Raw genomic sequence first — 22,421 nt, 5'->3', positions numbered from 1 at the left:
TAATAATTGAGATCTCATATTGAGTATTACCTTTAACAAATATGAAGTGTCCATCTTTATCCTTCCTTATTTTGGTTGGTTTAAAGCCTATTGCACCTGCGAACAGGATTGCAACGCCTGCTTTTTTCTGCTTTCCATTTGCCTGGAGTATAGATGACCATCCCTTCACCTTGAGTCTATATTTGTCTTTTAATGTAAGATGCAATTCTTGTATGCAGCAGATATCTGGCTTCAGTTTTTGTATCCAGTCAGCCAACCTGTGCCTCTTTAGAGGACAGTTTAAACCATTCACATTAATTGAAAATATTGATAAGCCTTTGAGAGTCCGGTGGACATTTTTAATCCTTTTGCAACTGTGGAAGTTGGAATTTGATCAAAATTTTCTGGGTGGGTTTACTTTTGTGGTGGAGAATTACGCTGGTCTTTATGGAGGATAGGTCTGAGAATGTCCTGGAGAGCTGGTTTATTTGTGGCAAATTTCTTCAACATGTGAATGTCATTAAAGTATTTAATTTCTCCATCACAAATGAAGCCAGTTTAGCTGGGTACAGGATCCTGGGTTGAAAGTTAGTTTGTTTTAGGAGATTGAAAGTTGATGACCATCCTCTTCTAGCTTGAAAGGTTTCAGCAGAGAGGTCTGCAGTTATTCTATTCTTCCCCTTATAGGTAATGGTTTTCTTTCGTCTGGCAGCTTTCAGAATTTTCTCCTTCATATTAACTTTAGTGAAATTGATTATGATGTGTCTGGGGGATGTCTTATACGGGTTGAGTCATGCTGGTGTTCTGAAACTGTCAGCTATCTGAAATTCAGAATCTCTTGGCTTGTCTGGAAAGTTCTCCTTTATAATCTCATGGAGAAGAGACTCTGTGCCTTGTGAAGCCACTTTGTCGCTTTCGAGGATCCCTATAAAACGAATATTGGTTTTCTTCGAATTATCCCACAGCTCTCTGAGAGAGTGGCCTGTTTTTGCCCTCCATTTCTCTTCCTCTTTGAGAGTTTGGGAGTGTTGGAAAGTTTTGTCTTCAATGTCAGAATCTTTTTTTCTGCTTGCTTCATTCTGTTACTGAGGGATTCTACTGTGTTTCTCAGATCTTTGAGGGCTTCAACTTCTTGTCTCAATGTGTCAAAATCTTTGGTCATTTGGTCTTTGAATTTGTTGAATTCTTGAGATATCTTTTGGGTTACTGCTCGGAATTCTAATTCGATCTCATTTGTTATCCAGATTCTGAATTTGATTTCTGTCATCTCGGATATTTGTTTGTCTTGTGCTGTGTCTGCCCCATTGATCCTTGGGGGAGTTGATCTACTCTGATTATTCATATTGCCAGAGTTTTTCTGTTGATTTTGCCTTCTGATTGTTTTTCACCGTTGCCTCTGGCCATCCTCAAAGTTGGGGAGGTGTCTTTTCAAGATTAGACCCCAGCAGGATCACTCTCTTGTTGCTGGATCTTTGTAGGGAGTGACCCTGTGTAGTTCCTCTGGGGCTGACCCAGCTAGCGAGTTCTGGTTGTGGAACCAGCTCCAGCATGTAACACACCCAGATCCAGCAACAGGGTGGGAGGTGGTGCACACGGTTCTGGGAGTGCCTCGCACTCAGCGACTTTGGCACAGAGAGCCCAAGGCTCTGGCAGTCTCTGGGCAGGAGAAGGGCTCTGCACAGAGGCAGGGAGGGCTCCAGAGGGCACGTGGCTACCAGTATCCCTGGCCAGACGAGCGGGCCAGTGTGGAGGCAGGGAGGACGCGGGGTTGCGCGGGGCTCCGGCAGTTTTTGGTCAGGGCACGTGGTGGGCCCTGAACGCAGGTCAGGGGTTGCAGTGCAGCTCTTATGGAGGTCCGGGCGGCACCAAGCCCAGGAGTTCGAGGTTGCTATGAGCTGTGACACCACAGCACTCTACCCAGGGCAACAGCCCGAGGCTCCAGTGTGCCAAAACCAGTCTCACTCTGCGCCTAAGGGTTAAGGCTGTAAGTTAGCTCAGTCCCTGCCTTTAGGCTGATCAGTCACTAGGTTACTAGCTCCCGCCCGATCCTTGCTCTGGGACCCTGAGGGTGGAGCTTGCTGCCGCAATTCTCTCACAGTGGCTTCCTGTGGCCCAGCTCAGCAGCTCAGTGTGGGGCCCTAGACAATGCCCAAAGTTCTCTGCACTCCTGCTCAAGCTCTCCCCTAGGCAGTTCAACTGAGTGCCAAGTCCAGAAACACCGAAACAGTTCACAGATAAGGCCTTTCCGGTTTGCAGTCTCACTGCTGCTTGTACTTAAGGTTGCCGGCGGGATTAGGTCGATCCAACACATGCAACCACTTGCCAGTTTTCCACTGTTTTTGTACTCCTCTTGGGGTCCAGAAGTCCCTTGCTGACTCCCTGTATCCTCAAAGGGATGATTTATAGGCAGATCCCACCCGCCAGAGATGCCTGGAGTCTTATCTCCCCAGACTCGCCATGCCCAGTTTCAGGGAAGCTGTTACTCGGCCCATTTCTCTGTTTTATGGGAAGATATTGATTGGTAATAATGTAGTCTGGGTTTGTCATTTTCGCTATGCATTTGGTCATTCCCTGTACTAGTTGTCATGTCAAATACTGCGTGTGTCATTTCATTTAGTCTAAACACCAACCATATAGGTTTTAATATCCCTTCTCGTTGTAGATGGGGGAGTGGAAATTCAGACTAGGTTAATTCACACCAAGGTTTGAGTACCTGGTTGAATGAAGATTCAGATCCATAATTTTTTAATTCAAACCTGATGCTTCTCCCACTGTATCATACCAGTGTTGTAGTGTTTACTTCATTCAGTAAAACATTTCACCAACTCTGAAGTATGTTATTGTATTAGCTGTATTGATATTTTCATTTTTTTCCTCTTCATTGAAACATGTTTGTATTTAGCCAATTTTGGGGTTTCACAAGAATTCAGCTACTTGTTCCTTTTATTTCCTCTCACTTATCAGTAACAATATGACCTACTTTGAATAGTAATAACCCTGATTTATGAGTTCTGGCACATTTCTGCTTTATAATGAGGTAACAGAATCTTTGGGTTGGAAAGGACCTTATTAAAGGTTATAGCTGTCTATTTTTTTAAAGAAATTACTGAGTATTATAGCTCAGAATATACACTTTTTAATTCACTGAAGTTTAAAAAGCTAGCTTACTAGAAAAGAGGGCTTTTCCATCTAGAGGGTTAAGCACCACAGCTAAGACTGATCCTGTGGCCAGCACTCGTGCCAGTACCTAGAAATAGTTATTTGGTAGAATCTAAGGAATCTTAAGGGTTTTTTTCCCTGTGTTTTATATCCCTTCTATAGTTATCTGTAATTGTTATTTATGTCTATTAAATTACTTTATTATAAAGCAGCCTGTTTTAAAATACTTTTTTTTTTTTTTTTTTCTGGTATGGATCTTGAGTCTCATGGTTAAGTGCAGGGTTGTTGAATATTTCGTAGCTTACTATGAATGTAAGGTAAACTTCAATATGCCTGAAATTGTTTTTGGTTTCTTATTTATACAGGCTCTGCATTAGCTGCTAATGTATGTAAAAAGATTACTGGACGTCTCACCAGTGCAATAGCAAAACAGGAAGATGTGTCTGTTCAGCTAGAAGCCTTGGATATTATGGCTGATATGTTGAGCAGGTAAAGTGCCCGTTACTTCCATTACTTGTGATATAGATATTAGATGCATTTATTTAAAGTCTTCTCTGGTAAATACAATAAAACTTGGTCCAAAATTATTCATGTTTAGATGGTAGCTGTTTTATACATGTGTGAGGTTGGGGATGAAGGAAGAAACAAGCTAATTATACTTTGTAATATTGCATATAGCAAACGTGTTTTGTAGTTCTGAAAAGTTATTAATAAAATTAGATTTTAAATTTTTCAGCATGGTTTGTTTTACACTTTATTTATTTGCTTTTGCCATGCCTTTTTTTTTTTTTTTAAGGCGTAGTCTCTGTTGCCTGGGCTACAGTGCTATGATGTCAGCCTACCTCACAACAACCTCAGACTCCGAGGCTCAAGTGATCTACCTGGCTAATTTTTCTTATTTTAGTACAGATAGAACCTCACTCTTGCTCAGGCTGGTCTCAAACTCCCAAGCTCAAGTGATCTCCTGCCTCGGTGCTGGGATTACAGTTTGAACCACTGCACCTGGCCCTGTTTTACCCTTGTATCCAGTCACCTACTTAGATAAGGAGATCCACCAGTGGGAGTTACAGATTTTCCAGTTTAAAAATATGCTGGTAATCTTCAGCAGCCGTGTCTATACTGCATGTTGTGGGGGAGCGAGGAGATTGGCTTTTGTATATTTGTTGACTTTCCTGTTGATTTTGTAAGTCAAACTTTGGAAGGTAGAAGAAGATAACACTAAAGGACCTGTCAAATTTCATGTTTTCCCTAGGTCTTCATAATCGTAATAGATCATCATTATTCGTGTGTATGATACTGTGGCAAATTCATGTCAATATAAAAATCATCAAATGCCTTCATATGCAGGGTGTGTGTGTATGAAGTGAGGAGCTGTGCTCTGTGTACACAGATAAGGCAGAATGGGACTGAAGACTAACTGGGAGTGGAACATGTCTTGGTGTTTAAAAGGGGAGGATCCAAGAAAGTTTTTTCTGGAAAGAGTAGCACTGGAGTTAAATTTTGAAGAATGGGTAGCACCTCAGTAGGTGGTTATGCTCAATGTAGAGTACCTTAGTGTAAGTAGTGTTGGCAGGGGTAACATTGTATTCAGGTTTTACATAATATAGACTTACTAGAAAGTAATGGAAAATCCTTTAGGTAGATTGGGGTCATGTTGAGGTAGGTAGGGAATTTATATTCAATTTGATAAGCAGCGATAATTCAGACTTTTTATTTTGTGTGTGAAGAGATCGTTAGGAATGTCCTGCCACATTGTAGGTGTTTGAGTGACTCACTGAACTGTACATGTGAAAATGATTTTGGAAAAGAAATGTTGGACGAGCAGGACCAATGAAACTTAGTATAGAGATGTGTAGAGGACAGATAGTAAGAGAGAGGAAAGAGGTAAGAGAAGATGAGGTTTTTAGTGTCCAAAAGGCTATAATCAGAGAAAAGATCATTGATTTTTGCTTTGTATTTCTCATTCATTTATGCTTTCCCAGTCAACTTGGTTGGATATCCTATAATTGGGGATGTGGATCTAGATTCTACAAGTGTAGGGATATAAATTTCAAAGCTACATTCACATAGCCCAGGTTTTAGTTGTATTGGGGGAGATGGTAAAAATTCAATTTTCCTTTTATTTATTCTGAATTTGGATTAGTCTTGACTAAATTTATACCCTGAATATTTACATTGAGATCAGAGGCCATTTTGGTAGTACTGACATTTTGAATTCATTTGTTGTTTTCTTTTTTGTTTAATTTTGTTTTAAGGCAAGGAGGACTTCTTGTTAATTTCCATCCTTCAATTCTGACCTGTCTGCTCCCTCAGTTGACCAGCCCTAGACTTGCAGTGAGGAAAAGAACCATTATTGCTCTTGGTCATCTTGTTATGAGCTGTGGAAATATAGTTTTTGTAGATCTTATTGAACATCTTTTGTCAGAGTTGTCCAAAAATGATTCCATGTCAACAACAAGAACCTACATACAATGTATTGCTGCTATTAGTAGGCAAGCTGGTCACAGAATAGGTAAGAAATTTTACAGTGTTTTAAAGTTTTCTTAAATTAAAAAACGTAATGCATGTTTTTAAGAATCAAAATGCTTTTCTTAGGTGAATACCTTGAGAAGATAATTCCTTTGGTGGTAAAATTTTGTAATGTAGATGATGATGAATTACGAGAGTACTGCATTCAAGCCTTTGAATCATTTGTAAGAAGGTAAGTTCTTACATGCTCTTTTTTATTAATTTGAGGATATTACAGGAGTTCACACGTTTGATTGCATAATTTGCTTTTGTACATTTTAAGTCAAAGTTATGATTTGCCCTTTAACCAGATGCTCTATATTTTCTTTTAAAATTTCTTGTCAAGAATAGAATAATAATTGAGATCTAGGTTAGGTATGTGAGGAGAAATGACCAATTGGATTTCAAATGGGTTTTAATTCATTTTTTACTAAAAATTAACAACCTATTCAATATTTGGAACTAATGTCATCTTACTATTATAAAATGTGGTCATCGCATTTATTTTGAAAATTTTTCCTTCCCATTGTTAGGACTTCATTAAAAGAACTTGGAAAAATTGTTAGAACTTTATGTAAAGAACTTGGGAAAGGTATTTATAATTATTTGGGGTTACTTTAGCCTCTTTAGAAGGGAAGAGATACCAGGGTAATAGTGTAGTCTATCCTGAGAAAGCAGTAGGATAAATTAATATATAGTGGTGAATTTCATATTTTTTAAATAGTTTATTAGGTCTGTCATATATATTTGGATAGGACAGTGATTCTCAATTTGGAAGCCTTGGTTCTGATATATATTTTAAAAGTTTAGTAAAAATTGTGATTTATGTACTAGACAGAAATACTGGACGAGGAACAGATTTTTTTGGCTGGTATAGTAGCACGGTATGTTAAGCCTTCCTTGATGGCTTTCTGCAGTTACCCCTTGCCACTCATGGTTTTGAGAAGTGGTTTTATAATCACAATACCTTCTTAAAATTTGAAGTCATTTCTGTCTTTACTTTATTTGAAGTAAACACAGATTATTCCTTTGTTGGTCCTCTGTAGCTTTATATGTCTGTCCTCTCAACCCCTGTGTGGAATACGAAGCCTAGATGAATGTCTGCTAAAGAACATGTTCGTCTGGGCTTGATCTTTTTTTTTTTTGGCCAGGGCTGTGTTTGAACCCACCACCTCTGGGTTATGGGGCCGGCACCCTACTCCTTTGAGCCACAGGCATCGCCCTGGGCTTGATCTTCTAGTAACCATTTTGCGAAGATAGAGTGGCATATACCGATTTCTCTCTATACTAGTCCACATTAACCATAACATAGCTAAAATGTGAAGGAAAAAATTTTCTGTGTTTTTTTTTTGTTTGTTTGTTTTTGAGACAGACTCTCCCTTTGTCACCCTCATGGTAGAATGCCATGGTGTCACAGCTCACAGCAACCTCAAACTCCTGGACTTAAGAGATCCTCCTGCCTCAGCCTCTCCAATAGCTGGGACTATAGGTGCCCACCACAACACCTAGCTATTTTTTTAGAGACAGGGTCTCTCTATAGCTCAGGCTAGTCTTGAACTTGTGAGCTCAGGCAGTCTGCCTGCCTCAGCCCCCCAGAGGGCTGGGATTACAGGCATGAACCACTGCGGCCGGTTGAAAATTTTATATTAAAGTTGATTAAATAAGTTTAATTTGAAAGGTAAATCTTTCAAAACATGAAGTCTTTGGGAGAAAAAGATTCGAAGATCTTGGGGATCTAGATAGGCTGGGGACCACTTGCCTATGTCATTGTTGGTAATAAAGCAAAACGTGGCAAATGAGGAATCAAGGACAAAATACAGCTATTCAGGGCGTCTTTTGTTTTTGTCTTCAGATGTCCTAAGGAAGTATATCCTCATGTTTCTACTATTATAAATATTTGTCTTAAATATCTTACCTATGATCCTAATTATAATTATGATGATGAAGATGAAGATGAAAATGCAATGGATGCTGATGGTGGTGATGATGATGATCAAGGTATTTCAAATTAAGTAGAAGGAATCTGAAATTTTTTGAAAGACACAGTGTTATAGATGAAGTTGATTCTTACTGCAAATTATATCATTTTATTTATTTATAATAGTGAAAATAGAAATAACCCTGATATTTGACTATAGCAAATTGATTAAGTTAGAGGCATCTATGTATTGAACTATATTATGCAACATACTCAAAATCATGTCTAAAAAACATTAATGCTGTTAACGAGATAACTGATTAGTGACTAACAAATTGTTGTGTTCCAATTTTTTTTTTTCTTTTTTTTTTGGCCGGGGCTAGGTTTGAACCTGCCACCTCCAGCATATGGGACTGGCGCCCTACTCCTTGAGCCACAGGCACCACCTGTGTTCCAATTTTTTTTAAATGCACAGAAAACTGTATATTTATGAGTAATATGAGTTGCCTTCTCTTGGTTAATAATTACATTTGATTTGTTCTTTAGTACTATTCATATTTTTTACAAAGCATTTGTGTTAAGGAGATAAATTATTTTTTTAAAAATTGTAATTATAGATATCAGGGCAGTTCTATTTGAATTTTAATTTGCTTATTCATTGCTGTGTTTGTGAAAAATGCTAAACATTTTTTGAGGCACCATTTAATTTTTGTGAATATCCAAAGCATCTCTGAGTCCCGTAAGATTGATGTTGTAACACTGTTATTTTTGGTATTTAATCTAGTCTTGGGGTTTGCTTCAAGGACTTAGGTGTTGCTCATGTTGAGTTGTTTCTGTTTGTATTGCCAGAATCATAACTCAGATATTTAAATGGGTAAATACAGGCATCTGGGTTGGTGGACTTCTTACTGATTTTGCTAATACTTTTTAGTTTGATTTTTTTTTTGAATTTCTGTAATGACTTCCCCATAAAATCTATAATTTCATCCATCTTTTAAAAAACAACTATAAATTTATGTAAATAATAAGCTCTGCATCTATTTGAGTTCCAGTTGTTTGGAAGCCTACCTATTGCTGTCTGTGTTAGTGAAAGTGGGAGTAACTGTCTTGTTTAACAATGTCAGTTCACTTACATGATTAAATAATATACTTCTCCTGTCGTAATTGCCTATTTACATTAAAACTTCCCCTTTAGGGAGTGATGATGAGTACAGTGATGATGATGACATGAGTTGGAAAGTGAGGCGTGCAGCTGCTAAGTGCTTGGATGCTGTCGTTAGTACAAGGCATGAAATGCTCCCGGAATTCTACAAGACCGTCTCTCCTGCACTGATATCCAGATTTAAAGAGCGCGAAGAGAACGTAAAGGCAGATGTTTTTCATGCATACCTTTCTCTTTTGAAGCAAACTCGTCCTGTGCAAAGTTGGCTATGTGACCCTGATGCAATGGAACAGGGAGAAACACCCTTAACGATGCTTCAGAGTCAGGTTGGTTTAAAAGTAAGATTTAGGATGTCATAGTAAATATGCTTTTTAAATTGTTTTTATGTAGAAATACAAGTTCTACATATTTTTAGAGAAACAGAAAACTTGGGATATGTTTATATAGCAGTTAATGCATATTTATATTATATTAGTTATAAACCATTTATTCTAACTGAATTCTTGATTTTGCTTGATAAAAATGTTAAAAATAATTTTTAGATTCAGTAATCTTTATCTTTGATATTCATGGAAACATTTTAGAACTGTGGAGTAGGGCTCCTTGTATTCACACAGCTGGTTTCACCCTAGTTTAGCTGGGTAATCTTTAGTAAATTATTTAGTCATTTTATTAAACCTCACTTTACTTATAGGATTTACTTAGAAATATTTATCCAGAGTAATGAAAGTTGAGATGATCTACGTAGAATGTTTAGTATAATGCCTACTAATGGTAAGTAGTTGATGTATGCCAGTTTTATTATTAATGAAATACATGTTTTTCACTTTAGGATGTTTAAGATCCTAAACAATAGAGCCATATAAGCTTCTATTTATTGAATATTAGTACATGCCAGGCATTTTCTTACCTTATATGTAATCCCTACCGCAGCCCTGTGGGGTACATAAATACTAGGTCCATTTTTTTAGATGACAAAGCAGATGTTGAGAGGAATTGAACTGGGGAAGGGACATACATAATATATCAATCTTGTTTTTGAGTAGTACAAGTAAGTACATTTTTGCGGTGAATTTATTCATAAAGGTGAACAGTGAAGATTAATTGTAGAAGGAAATGAGGTAAATTATATGGAAAATATAAGCAATTAAATAAGTGCATAGAGAATATTGCTTAGTAGAATCCCCAGGAAGCCTAATAATGCTCTGAGAAATTAGTTAAGTAATTTCTTTTATGTCTAGTTCTCAGAATATCATTCAGTTATATGTGTCTGTGTAGTTTTGTTGTTGGGATTGTGTTTTTAATCTCTACCTGCTTTGCGCTTAATGGCATTCAGAGTCTTCAGAATCTCCAAAGCTTGGCATCTGTAAGATTTGTCTCTAGACACCCTACTTAATTGTATTTAATTGTAATGACTAACAAAATGAATCTTACCCTTGCTTACTCATAGCTACAGTTGTAGTGAGATTGATTACTTGTAACAAACTGAAAGCAAAAAAGGGCTGATTCAGTAGTTGCTTTTCCATTATTTGTCTTTGGTTTCCTTTGATGCTTATCTGCTATTTTTATTCAGAATACCATTTATAAATTATACTCCTAAGTTTGGAATTGAACATATTTTATTATTTGATTTATTTCTTTTTAGTTGTGTGCATTTCATCATTAAAATTAATTAAGGAAGACTATTTGCTCTGTAGGACACTAAATGGTGGCTTTGCTCTAATTTCTTAAGTGTCAAGCAAATGTAGTTACCAGAGACCACACAGAGTACATGCAGCACACTGCTCAGATCTAATGTTCTGTTAGCATTAGCAATTGTAGTAGATAGCTGAACTTGTAATTTAACAAAAAAGATAAATTATTCCCTCCTTTTTCATTCTCCATAATTCATATTGTATGTACTGAGGAAATACCAACAGCTGAATCAGCTAATGAGTATGTGATAATTACAGGTTCCCAACATTGTCAAAGCTCTGCACAAACAGATGAAGGAGAAAAGTGTGAAGACCCGGCAGTGCTGCTTCAACATGTTAACTGAGCTTGTGAATGTGTTACCCGGTGCCCTGACGCAGCACATTCCTGTACTTGTACCAGGTATGAAAGGGACAGTGAATCTCTTTTGTGACTTACAGACTTTTTATTAAGACTTAGATAAGCTTAAATAATTGTTCCCTTTCAAAAGAGAAATTTTCAACAACTTGCACATAAAACTAACTTAACCTACCCATCTTGAACACCTGAATTTAGAATTTTGGCCTTAATATTTATTACAGGTTATGAAAGTTGTTCTACTTTAGAAATAATATAATGAGACAATGCCTGTGGCTCAGTGGGTAGGGCGCTGGCCACCTGCACCAGGGCTGGTGGGTTTGAGCCCAGCCCGGACCAGCTAAACAACAATGACAACAACAAAATAGCCGGGCATTGTTGGGCACCTGTAGTGCTGTTACTTGGGAAGCTGAGGCAGGAGAATCGCTTGAGCCTGAGTTTGAGGTTGCTGTGATCTGTGACGCCACAGCACCCTACTGAGGGCAACATAGTGGGGCTGTGTCTCAATAAAAAAAAAAGAGAGAAATACATGATGAAGGCTACTTTAGCAGTATTTTAGGCATTGATTTTTAATTTTTTCTTTCTTAAAACTGCACAGAAATGATTGTTTGTGTTGTTGACTTTTTAGGAATCATTTTCTCACTAAATGATAAGTCAAGTTCATCGAATTTGAAGATCGACGCTTTGTCGTGTCTGTACGTTATCCTCTGTAACCACTCTCCTCAAGTCTTCCACCCTCACGTGCAGGCTTTGGTTCCTCCAGTGGTGGCTTGTGTTGGAGACCCATTTTACAAGATTACGTCTGAAGCACTTCTTGTAACTCAACAGCTTGTCAAAGTAATTCGTCCTTTAGATCAGCCTTCCTCGTTTGATGCAACTCCTTATATTAAAGATCTGTTCACCTGTACCATCAAGAGGTTGAAAGCAGCCGACATTGACCAAGAAGTCAAGGAAAGGGCTATTTCGTGTATGGGGCAGATTATTTGCAACCTTGGAGACAATTTGGGTTCTGACTTGCCTAATACTCTTCAGATTTTCTTGGAGAGACTAAAGAATGAAATTACCCGGTTAACTACAGTAAAAGCGTTGACACTAATTGCTGGGTCACCTTTGAAGATAGATTTGAGGCCTGTCCTGGGAGAAGGGGTTCCTATCCTTGCTTCATTTCTCAGGAAAAACCAGAGAGCTTTGAAATTGGGTACCCTTTCTGCCCTAGATATTCTAATAAAAAACTACAGTGACAGCTTGACAGCTGCTATGATTGATGCAGTTCTAGATGAGCTCCCACCTCTTATCAGCGAAAGTGATATGCATGTTTCACAGATGGCCATCAGTTTTCTTACTACCCTGGCAAAAGTGTATCCCTCCTCCCTTTCCAAGATAAGTGGATCCATTCTCAATGAACTTATTGGACTTGTGAGGTCACCCTTATTGCAGGGGGGAGCTCTTAGTGCCATGCTAGACTTTTTCCAAGCTCTGGTTGTCACTGGAACAAGTAATCTAGGGTATATGGATTTGCTGCGCATGCTGACGGGCCCAGTTTACTCTCAGAGCACAGCTCTGACCCATAAGCAGTCTTATTACTCCATTGCCAAATGTGTGGCTGCCCTTACTCGAGCATGCCCAAAAGAGGGGCCTGCTGTGGTAGGTCAGTTTATTCAAGATGTCAAGAACTCAAGGTCTACAGATTCCATTCGTCTCTTAGCTTTGCTTTCTCTTGGAGAAGTTGGGCATCATATTGATTTAAGTGGGCAGCTAGAACTAAAATCTGTAATATTAGAAGCTTTCTCGTCTCCTAGTGAAGAAGTCAAATCAGCTGCATCTTATGCATTAGGTAGCATTAGTGTGGGGAACCTTCCTGAATACCTGCCATTTGTTTTACAAGAAATAACCAGTCAGCCCAAAAGGCAGTATCTTCTGCTTCATTCCTTGAAGGAAATTATTAGTTCTGCATCAGTGGTGGGCCTTAAACCATATGTTGAAAACATCTGGGCCTTATTACTAAAGCACTGTGAATGTGCAGAGGAAGGAACCAGAAATGTTGTTGCTGAATGTCTAGGAAAACTCACTCTTATTGATCCAGAAACTCTCCTTCCCCGGCTTAAGGGGTACTTGATATCAGGTGGGTAATTAGCTTTTCCTTTGAAAAAAAAAATTTTTATTGACAGTTCATTACCGTGAAAGATGCCTAATGAAGTTAAACCATGTCTACGTATTTTCTTCCATGTAAAAGCTAAGTATATGATGAGAAAGTACTGTCTTTTGTTTCAATACAGAACTGTATTCAAATGACAGGTGGTTGTTCAGGAGGATGGCGCGTAATCAGATAGTGCTTAAATAAATCTATTGTATTTTCTTGTGATGGCTACATTTTAATGTTACTACTTAGTCTTAAAATGTGAAAAAGACATATCTCTAGAAGACTTTCCAGATTTAGCAGAGTCATGCACACTACAACAAGTAGACAGTAGTAACAGCCATTCTTCTTAGAAATTACTTTCTTTTTTAACAAAAAAAATTTGAAGACTTAGCTGTTCACAAATTTAACCAGTTCCCATTTGTGAGGACTAGACCCTCTCACTGCTGTTCTAGGTCATCTCCTCCCAGAAGAAACTATTTCTTTTGAAATCTAATGGATTGTATTTTGTAAGGTGCATAAACTTTGCACCTTTAGAATCATGAGTGAAATTAGAACTACCCTTCTTAGCCAAAGAGAATTTTAAGGAATTGAAGACAGTGATATTATATGAAGTGATTTGAAAATGATGTCCATGCATTTTAGTGGACTACATTCCAATAGACTTTCAATTTATTTTTAATTAGGCTCATCATATGCCCGAAGTTCAGTGGTTACAGCTGTGAAGTTCACTATTTCTGACCATCCACAACCTATTGATCCCCTATTGAAGAACTGCATAGGTAAGAGGAAAGAAAGATAAATCTCCTAAGTATTTGGAGGGAAGATAGAATTATTGTCAATAAATTCTTAATTTCAGTAACTAAAAATATCTACCAAGGAATCAAAAAGTTCTTAAAATATTTCATTATAAAGATAATTGATGCTGTATGATCTTATAACTTTAACAAGTTACATTTGCTTCTATTGTGTGTATTGTGAGTTTGAAGTTGTTGCCAGATGATTTTTAAAATAATTGAAATTAGTAAATATACCAGCATGTCCTCATAGTCAGCTACACATGTTTAATAATCATGTTTAATAAACATGTTTGAGATGACCTACAACAACTTTAATGGATAAAGCAAAATATTAGATCTGTCTAGCCAGTGAGAAGTTTCCACCCTGATGTAAATGAGTCTCACTTGAGCTGCTGGGGCCCCCATTTTTTATTATTGCTTATAACCTTCCAACTCCCAAGGTAATATATGGAGACTCCCATATAAAGGTTGGAAACAACCAAAGAATTCAAAGGGTAACATTGGGTAGAGCTAACTCCCAGAAAGAGATACCTAGGAAAAACTAGGAATGGCTCTATTTCCGTGTTGACAAAAATTAGCTTTTGGGATTATTTGTGATTTTATAACTTGCCTGGTTTTTATTGTTTTTATCATTGATTTTCCTAAAGTTAGTAGTAGCCAAAACTACTTTGACATTCAAGATATCGGTTTGGTACTTTAGGACAGGAGAATGGAGGTACCAGCAGGAAGGGTTGAGGGATTTGTAGCTTCGTACCACTTTGCAATGTGCCAGAAAGGGAAAAAAACCACCATTGACAGTTTGAATAATAGAAAGGGATTGCCTCAGAGCAAGTAGGACATAGGCATGAGTGGGTACTATTGTTGGGACCTAGAAATTATTTAACGTCTTTATGAGAAAATTCTTACCCCTATTTCCCCTGTCCATTTTTTGCCTTTATATATTTATTCACATTTTAGTACTATGCAGGGTAGGATGGAGGAAGAGCCACTTCCCTGGAGTCTTCTTCCCAGGTGTACAACAGTCAGCCACTCCACATCACTGGTGTAGGTACCAGTCAGGTGGTTATCATTCTCCCTGAATCATGATTTAGTTCAGCATTTGTCACTATTTGAATATCAGAACCACCTTAAAAGTTGAAATTCCTAGACGAAGGAATTGGGGCCACTGATCCTAGTCTATGGCACCATTTTGTTCACAGTACAATATATTAGATACTGTTCTGAAAGGAGATACATACCCTATTCCAATTACTCTTCTAATCTACCAGTACGGTAATTTCATGCCAACAAAGGAGGTAGCAAGGATTATATTGTTTTCAAACAATGCCATTTCTGAAACTTTTTCTTTTTTAATCAGTGCTATAAATTTCTTAATGTCAACTTTGAGTTCACTGATCTACAGTGTCTGAAATCTGTTTTTCCCATACATTCAAATTGCTATTTTTTTCCCCCAAATTGGCAGGCTTCTGTTGCCTCTTTATTCCCTGTGTATTTTTAAAGATTGCTGATGGTAGACTTGAGATCATATAATGATGAATAATAGCTACATGTGAATATCTAGTGTGTACCAGACACTGTGTTCAATAGTATACATGCTGTTTATTCTGCTCAGTAGCCCTAAAAGTGTTACAGTTCTTATTGTATTGACTGTGAAACTGAAGGCCTTGCCTAAAGCGATTTGCCCAGAATTATATATTTGTGAAATGGTTTGAATAATCATCTTTTTTAGTCCAGAGGTCTTTGCATTATAATTTCTTCGCCACATTTGCAAGACCAGGCAGAGTTAAATCTGTTTATGTTGGGATTGTTACCTCCTTTTACATTCTTTTTAAGAATTAGTATGCTTCTGGGTGGCGCCTGTGGCTCAAGGAGTTGGGCGCCAGCCCCATATGCCAGAGGTGGTGGGTTCAAACCCAGCCCCGGCCAAAAAACTGCAATAACAAAAAAAAAAGAATTAGTATGCTTCTTATTGAAGATAAAAGTAAAATAGGGCATTTGGAGAGACATATCTCTCTGTCATGTGCTGAATTGTATGCCTGTGAACTATATCCCATCTTTATTAAGCAATGGGTCTGTCCTTATCTTGTTTTGAACTTAGTTTAAAAAACTTTTGCTGTTACTTTTAGTAAAACTGCAAAGAGAATCATGCATGTTATTTGCCTCTATGCTGCTGTTCTGTCACTTCACCGTGAAGACCACCTTTTTATAAAGTATAAAATAATGTTGGGAACTTCGTGGCCTCTTTTTCAATATCCTTATAAGTGCTGAAAATAGGTTATCAATTGGAAATCTACTCACTTTCAGAAATGATAGTTTCTTTGCTGCCAAAATAAATTTTATGGCTCATGTAGTATTCCATGAGGTCCTTCCCTAATCTTCATTGAAGAAATGGCAATGACACCAACAATAATAAAGTATATCCATTTAGGAAAAACTAAAAAATTAAAACTAAAATTTTAAGCTCACCATAACTGTTTTGCTTTTTTTACAATCTTTTAGGTGATTTTCTGAAAACTTTAGAAGACCCAGATTTGAATGTAAGAAGAGTAGCCTTGGTCACATTCAATTCAGCAGCACACAACAAGCCATCATTAATAAGGGATCTGTTGGATACTGTTCTTCCACATCTTTACAATGAAACTAAAGTTAGAAAGGAGCTTATCAGAGAGGTAACTTAGTTATAGTACACTGTTTATCTAAGTTTGTCTTGCCTTTTAAGTATAATATATCCACATACTCTTTTTTGTTTTAACAGGTAGAAATGGGTCCATTTAAACATACAGTTGATGACGGGCTGGATATTAGAAAGGCAGCTTTTGAGTGTATGTACACGCTACTAGACAGTTGTCTTGATAGACTAGATATCTTTGAATTTCTAAATCATGTTGAAGATGGCTTGAAGGACCATTATGATATTAAGGTAAAATATGTGTGCCTGTTTATACAATATATGTATTTATTTTAGAGTAAGATTTTGCTATAGTGACTTTCATCCTTGTACTCACATGTATGGGTGAGAAAAATTGGGTGGCCTGTCAGGATTGTAATAAACATGTTACAAACTGTGGTATGCAGAAGTAATGGTGAGGCAGTGTCATATGTACAGGAAAGATCTAGAATTCCTTTTATTGGAGGAGGAAATAGAAATGAATGTAAAAGTCATAAGAAATGCTCTGTGCTTAGTGAATAGTTCCTATATCTTCCCTCCAAAGAATACTCCTGAGCTAGGCATGACAAGTTATGCCTGTAATTCTAGCACTTTGAAAGGGCAAAGTAGGATTGCTTGAGAGCAGGAGTTTGAGACCAGCCTAGGAAATAGCAAGACCTCATCTATACAAAAAAACTGAAAAAAAAAACAAAACAACAACAAAAAAAAAACAATTAGCTAGGTATGGTGGTGTGGGCTGTAGTCCCAGCTCCTCATGGAACTGAGGCAGGACTGCTTCACCCTAAGAGTTAAAGGAAACAGTGAGTTGTCATTGTGCTTTAGTCCAGGCAAGAGAGCTAGACTGTCTCAAGTAAGGGGTTGACGGTGGGGTGGGGAATCCTTGCGGGTTTTGCTGTTTGAAGTATAAATCTGAGACATTTTTGAGCTGTCTGGATGTTGGACCTTAGCTCTTTACTACCCGTGGAATGGATAATTTCCCAGCATTGTCTCCATTAAGTCTCCTGGGGTTTCTTTGGGACCAGTCTGAATGATAGCTATATGATTTACCTGTATAAGGGATTTTTTGTTTTTCAATATAATACACTGTATTTAACATTAAGAACTGTGTTAGAGGACAGTATGGAAGAACTCTTTTGCTATATACAAAGCAAGCTTTGTGGAGGCAGCTAGAGAGGTGACAATGCTGCTCAGGTTTGCAGCAGGAACTTTGCTTATAACTTGCCTATTTACTCATCTCTGTGCTAAATGTGAATAGTAAAAGGGTGATCTGAAAAATAAAAAATACATCTTTGTGTCTTTTTTTATCTACTATTCCATTTAAGGCCTTTGGCCAAGTAGGGCAAAAGTGATGGCTGAGCAGTATAATTCAGCTGCAGAACCAGAACCCTTGCTTTTATGCTTCCATATGTGGCAGTGACCTGATCCTCTCAGAATTCAATGAAGAGAGCCCCCCAAAAAGTAACAGGATGTACTTAATTAATTCTATGAGTTTGTAGTCCAAGAGGATTTAAGGATTATGGTTTATGTGGTTTTAGACAAATTAATCTGAATTACTGATCAGATTTTTTTTTAAGGAAAATATTAAAATATTATGCTGTGTTTTAGTTCAGCAACTTTCTAGTTTAGTGATTTTCATTTCTGGTGCACATAAGCTTTTTAGAAAATACTAAATCTATAGTACTATCCTGTCAGGTTCAGTACCACTCTGGGACTAGACTGAGGAAGGGATGTGTTTCTGCAGCCCCAGGTAATACTAGTATACAGCCAGTACTGTACACCACTCCTCTAGGTCTGTGTTCAAGGACCTCACATTATAGATGAGAGCTCTCTAGCACTCACCTCTGATAAGGTTTGAGACCTGTTTGTGATTCTGAATGGCAGATAATGTTAAAAAGAAGCATGCTAGTTATTTTCCTTATAAAAAGTATGTCAGGATTTAGTATTTTGTTTTTGAAAAATAATGTATAGATTTTGTGTTTTTTTGTTCCTAATAGATGCTGACATTCTTAATGTTAGTCAGACTCTCCACTCTTTGTCCAAGTGCAGTGCTGCAGAGGTTGGACCGACTGGTTGAGCCGCTACGTGCCACATGCACGACTAAGGTGAGTGTGGCAGGCACTAAGCTAGGTTGGAGTGGATGTTTTCAGAATTCCTACCAATTCTTTTCTCTAGTTTTCCAAGTTTAATTTTGCTAGCACCCTATGTAGCAGTTTGTTAAAAAGTTAAGCTATTAAATGTGGGTGTTTTCATAAAACTTAAGACTATTGAATGCTGCTCTTAAAAAATTTTGTTTATTGTAATAACAGTATATACTGATAAGGGATAAAATATCGGAGCTATAAAATATGTTTAATTATGGTTGGAAGGGGAGTCACAGAGGACTTCTATAAAGGTGATGACATTTGAGAAGAAACAGGATTTCTTCTTTTAGACCAAGCAGGCTTTCACATGAGTAAAGGGGTGGAGACGTCACTGTATGGTGTGTTTAAAGAATAGTGAATAAATCGGGTAGCTAGAAGAGTAGTTTCTTGGGGGGAAGTGGGGCAAAGTGGGACTTTAGTCAGGTAAGGCTCCGAGTCCCACTCCTATTTCAACCATGTGGACCTGGATTTTCTTTTTTTACAACAGGCTTTGTGTAAAATATTCTCTTAAAAGAAATGGGAACAGCTACTTCTTAAAAAGTTGAAAAACAGGTGTGCTTAGATTATAATATCCCTATGAACATGAGAAAGTACCTTTGCTTTTTATTTACCTAGAATTTCTATGTGGGTAAATTTTGTTCTTGCAGAGGAGAGCTGCCTTCTCTAGCATGTAATCTAAATTTATTTCATGTTATAGGTAAAGGCAAACTCAGTAAAGCAGGAATTTGAAAAGCAAGATGAATTAAAGCGGTCTGCCATGAGAGCAGTAGCAGCGCTGCTGACCATTCCAGAAGCAGAGAAGAGTCCACTGATGAGTGAATTCCAGTCCCAGATTAGTTCCAACCCTGAGCTGGCAGCCATCTTTGAAAGCATCCAGAAAGATTCGTCATCTACTAACTTGGAATCAATGGACACTAGTTAGATGTTTGTTCCATACAGGGACCATGAGCACATGACCGTGTAATGCACTGAATTGACAGGTTAATCATAAGACATGGAAAGAGAAGTGTCTAAAGCTTCAAAATGTTCCTCTTTTTTTTTTTTTTTCCTTCATGGAGACAATTTGTTTGGCTTTTCTTCCATTGTTGTTTTTGTAGCGTTTATGTCAGAAATATGTATCCATAATCCAGAGGTTGTAAAACCACTAATGTTTTAGTGGTTAGGGCAACAATTAAAATGGAAACTAAGAGGTAGAATTTATGGAGTATGGAGATAGGGTCCAGTATCTATTTACCCTGTAATGTTTAGGATTAAAATGTTAAAATTTTGTGACCATGAATTTCTTTCTTTTATAAATTTTCTCATTTAAAAATCAAAAACTGTACAAGACAAAACCATGTTTCTTTTTCTTGTATAACTGTTTTCATGACATAAATTGATTCTTAGCTGGCAGACAAGAATATCCATAAGATTTGTTACATTGCAGAAGGTTTGGCAGTTATAAAAAGATAACCATTTTTTAAGTATGGGACTAACAATACCCCCGTTTCAAACACCAATTTTGCATGAGCAACTTCACAAATATGTATTGTCTGTAAAGCATGTGCAGATTATTCATAATACAAATGTTAAAGTATTAGTGCAATTTTCAGATATTTATTTTTGCACAGAAAACACATCTGGAGAGAGAGGGGAGTAAATTTTTGAAAGTTTGGTTTTCTTTACGCCAGTATGAATTTGCAGATGTTTTCAGCAAATCAAGTCACAAGAACAATTTGCCACTTTTTTCTATTATAAATGTTCTTACACATTTAAAATGTGGATATTAAGTGCTCAGTTTTTCTCAGTTATTAACTTGTGTGTGTGTTTGTGTTCCACCCAGAAATTCTTAAAGACAGATTTTTCTTTCATTCCCTTTGGATGTCTGCATTCCTTATCACAGAATACAGATACTGTGTAATGCTTTTGTATTTTGTTTTAGGGAAATTCTGAAGCTGGCTATCACAGGTTTGTTAGCTAATAGTAGTATTTTCTTATAGTTGATTTAAATTTTTTCCCCATTGCTAGTAGGTCTAATTTACATTCTGTGTTAACTACTTTTCCTGATTAAAGGGTCTGTGCTGGGGGAACAAAGCTTTTTGCAGTACCTTATAATTTTAACATATCCTTCAGTGAGCTCATTTCACATTGTAGCCTCTTCCTTCAAATTTGTGGTGCTCCTGTAACAGTAAGAACTGACTTCTGAAATAAAAGACATCTCCTAATGCTGTGCAAACATAGTTTACATGTATGGAAGGAGGCAGTTGTTAAATTGAGTGACCAATTTTAAGCATTCAGATATTTGAAAACTGCACCCTTTATTTTCGAAACTGTGAATTAGAAATAACTTCTGTATTACTTAACCTGCTTTAACATCAAATATACAGTGATTTTAATTCATAACATACTGTGGTTATTAGATTAGCAGCTTGATTCAAATGTTCAGATCATAATGCAGAAGACATTGCTAATAATAAGGATTTTGACTGGTACATTGACTTGGAACTTTACATGAAGTTGGTGCCATTTCAAAATGTGGCAGGTGTTAATCTTATACCATACTTTGTGTAAAACTGTAATAGAAATTTAGTTTGAGATGTCAGTTTATTATGTACTATGCATTACCGTGGTATAGATGTTGTGGATATATTTAAGTATTTGGTTACATGGTTTCACAATAAATTACAATACTGCAGGCTCTAGGACTGAATAGGAGGCTGACATGCATATGTTGTGTGAATGTCTTAGTTAATAGCCTAAAGTGAAATCCAAATACTTCTCTTGTGTTGGATTTTTCTTTAGTCTTTTTTTTAACTTCCATGATGCATGTTTTGTTTTGTTGAGTCTTTCAAGCCATTTTTCTAACATAGTTGAAATTCTTTTAGTACTGAAGAAATATAGAAGCTGCTCTTTTATGGTTTTAGTGCTACCTGTATATACACATACATAACAAAATAAGTAACAAAGAGGAATGCGTGGAATTTAAGTGCTGTGTCATACTGATTAACTCCATAGTTCTAGTGGTAATGTCCAGACACTGGAATGCAAGTGGAAGGTATGGAGTGGAAATATCCCTCCCCCTCATGCTGCTTATTGGCAGTATTAGGAAGTTCTGCTTAGCAGTTCTCAATGTGTAGGTTCCGTGGGAGGTCTAGAAAGTAATAATACAAAAACAAGCTGTTTATTAATTTTTGTGAGGACATTTAAATTAGTTTATTTTTACCTGATTTAAAGGAAACCTCAACATGGATTGAATTTTGAAATTAGGTTCTTTTATGAAAGAAGGCAGAAAGAAAGTTTGGTATGGCAGAGCCTAACATAAAAGGGTATTTATAAAATCAGTAGTACTGAATGATGATTTTTTAAAATTATAGTCATATATTTTATTAATCATACATGAAAGCTGCTTAATCACTAGGAGTTAGTATTTTTAAATGCTAGGAATATTGGTGATTTCATCAAATGTTTGCATATTTATGTAATTTTTACGTAACCACGGTCAAATTAGTCTGTTTTTATACTATTCTTGAGTAAATAGTGAAGAAATAATACAGGGGCATATCTAATTATATCTAGCTCAGTCTCAAACACATGAATATGATTATACATGTACGGTCATGATTGAAGTTAAAAATGATACGTACAAAGTCCTCAACCATTAAAAACAACAGTTGTCATAAGCTTTGTAAACCGCACCTGGTCACATGACAAAGTATATAGTAATACTTTGTAAAGTATTTTTTTCTGTCCACATTAAGTTTTATGCTTAGTGTTTTGAAATTAAAGAGCTTAAAAATTTCAGCAAGTAAATTTTAGCTTATAGTTCTATTTAAAATTGATCCTAATTTTTACACTGCTGCCATCCTAAATTCGTATCTGTTTTGAAATCTTATTAAATCATCTATGAAATAGAAAATGGAT

At 36.8% G+C, this 22,421-nt stretch overlaps 1 protein-coding gene across 1 annotated transcript in view; it reads left to right on the top strand.

Moving 5' to 3' along the window:
- Positions 1 to 21,210, top strand: part of CAND1 (cullin associated and neddylation dissociated 1) — a 44,180-nt gene extending 22,970 nt beyond the window's left edge. Inside the window, exons 4-15 of the mRNA XM_053555385.1 lie at positions 3,504 to 3,627; positions 5,394 to 5,650; positions 5,734 to 5,839; positions 7,499 to 7,644; positions 8,760 to 9,052; positions 10,679 to 10,820; positions 11,404 to 12,897; positions 13,599 to 13,694; positions 16,212 to 16,381; positions 16,468 to 16,632; positions 18,375 to 18,482; positions 19,219 to 21,210. Coding sequence (XP_053411360.1) covers positions 3,504 to 3,627; positions 5,394 to 5,650; positions 5,734 to 5,839; positions 7,499 to 7,644; positions 8,760 to 9,052; positions 10,679 to 10,820; positions 11,404 to 12,897; positions 13,599 to 13,694; positions 16,212 to 16,381; positions 16,468 to 16,632; positions 18,375 to 18,482; positions 19,219 to 19,443 — 3,326 coding nt within the window. The 3' untranslated portion in view covers positions 19,444 to 21,210. The remainder of the gene's footprint in view (positions 1 to 3,503; positions 3,628 to 5,393; positions 5,651 to 5,733; positions 5,840 to 7,498; positions 7,645 to 8,759; positions 9,053 to 10,678; positions 10,821 to 11,403; positions 12,898 to 13,598; positions 13,695 to 16,211; positions 16,382 to 16,467; positions 16,633 to 18,374; positions 18,483 to 19,218) is intronic.
- The last annotated feature ends 1,211 nt before the right edge of the window (positions 21,211 to 22,421 follow it).

Source organism: Nycticebus coucang, chromosome 12, assembly GCF_027406575.1.
Source record: "Nycticebus coucang isolate mNycCou1 chromosome 12, mNycCou1.pri, whole genome shotgun sequence".
NCBI classification, from domain to species: domain Eukaryota; kingdom Metazoa; phylum Chordata; class Mammalia; order Primates; family Lorisidae; genus Nycticebus; species Nycticebus coucang.
Note: the sequence above shows the minus strand (reverse complement) of the source record. Positions and strands in the feature narration are given on the sequence as shown.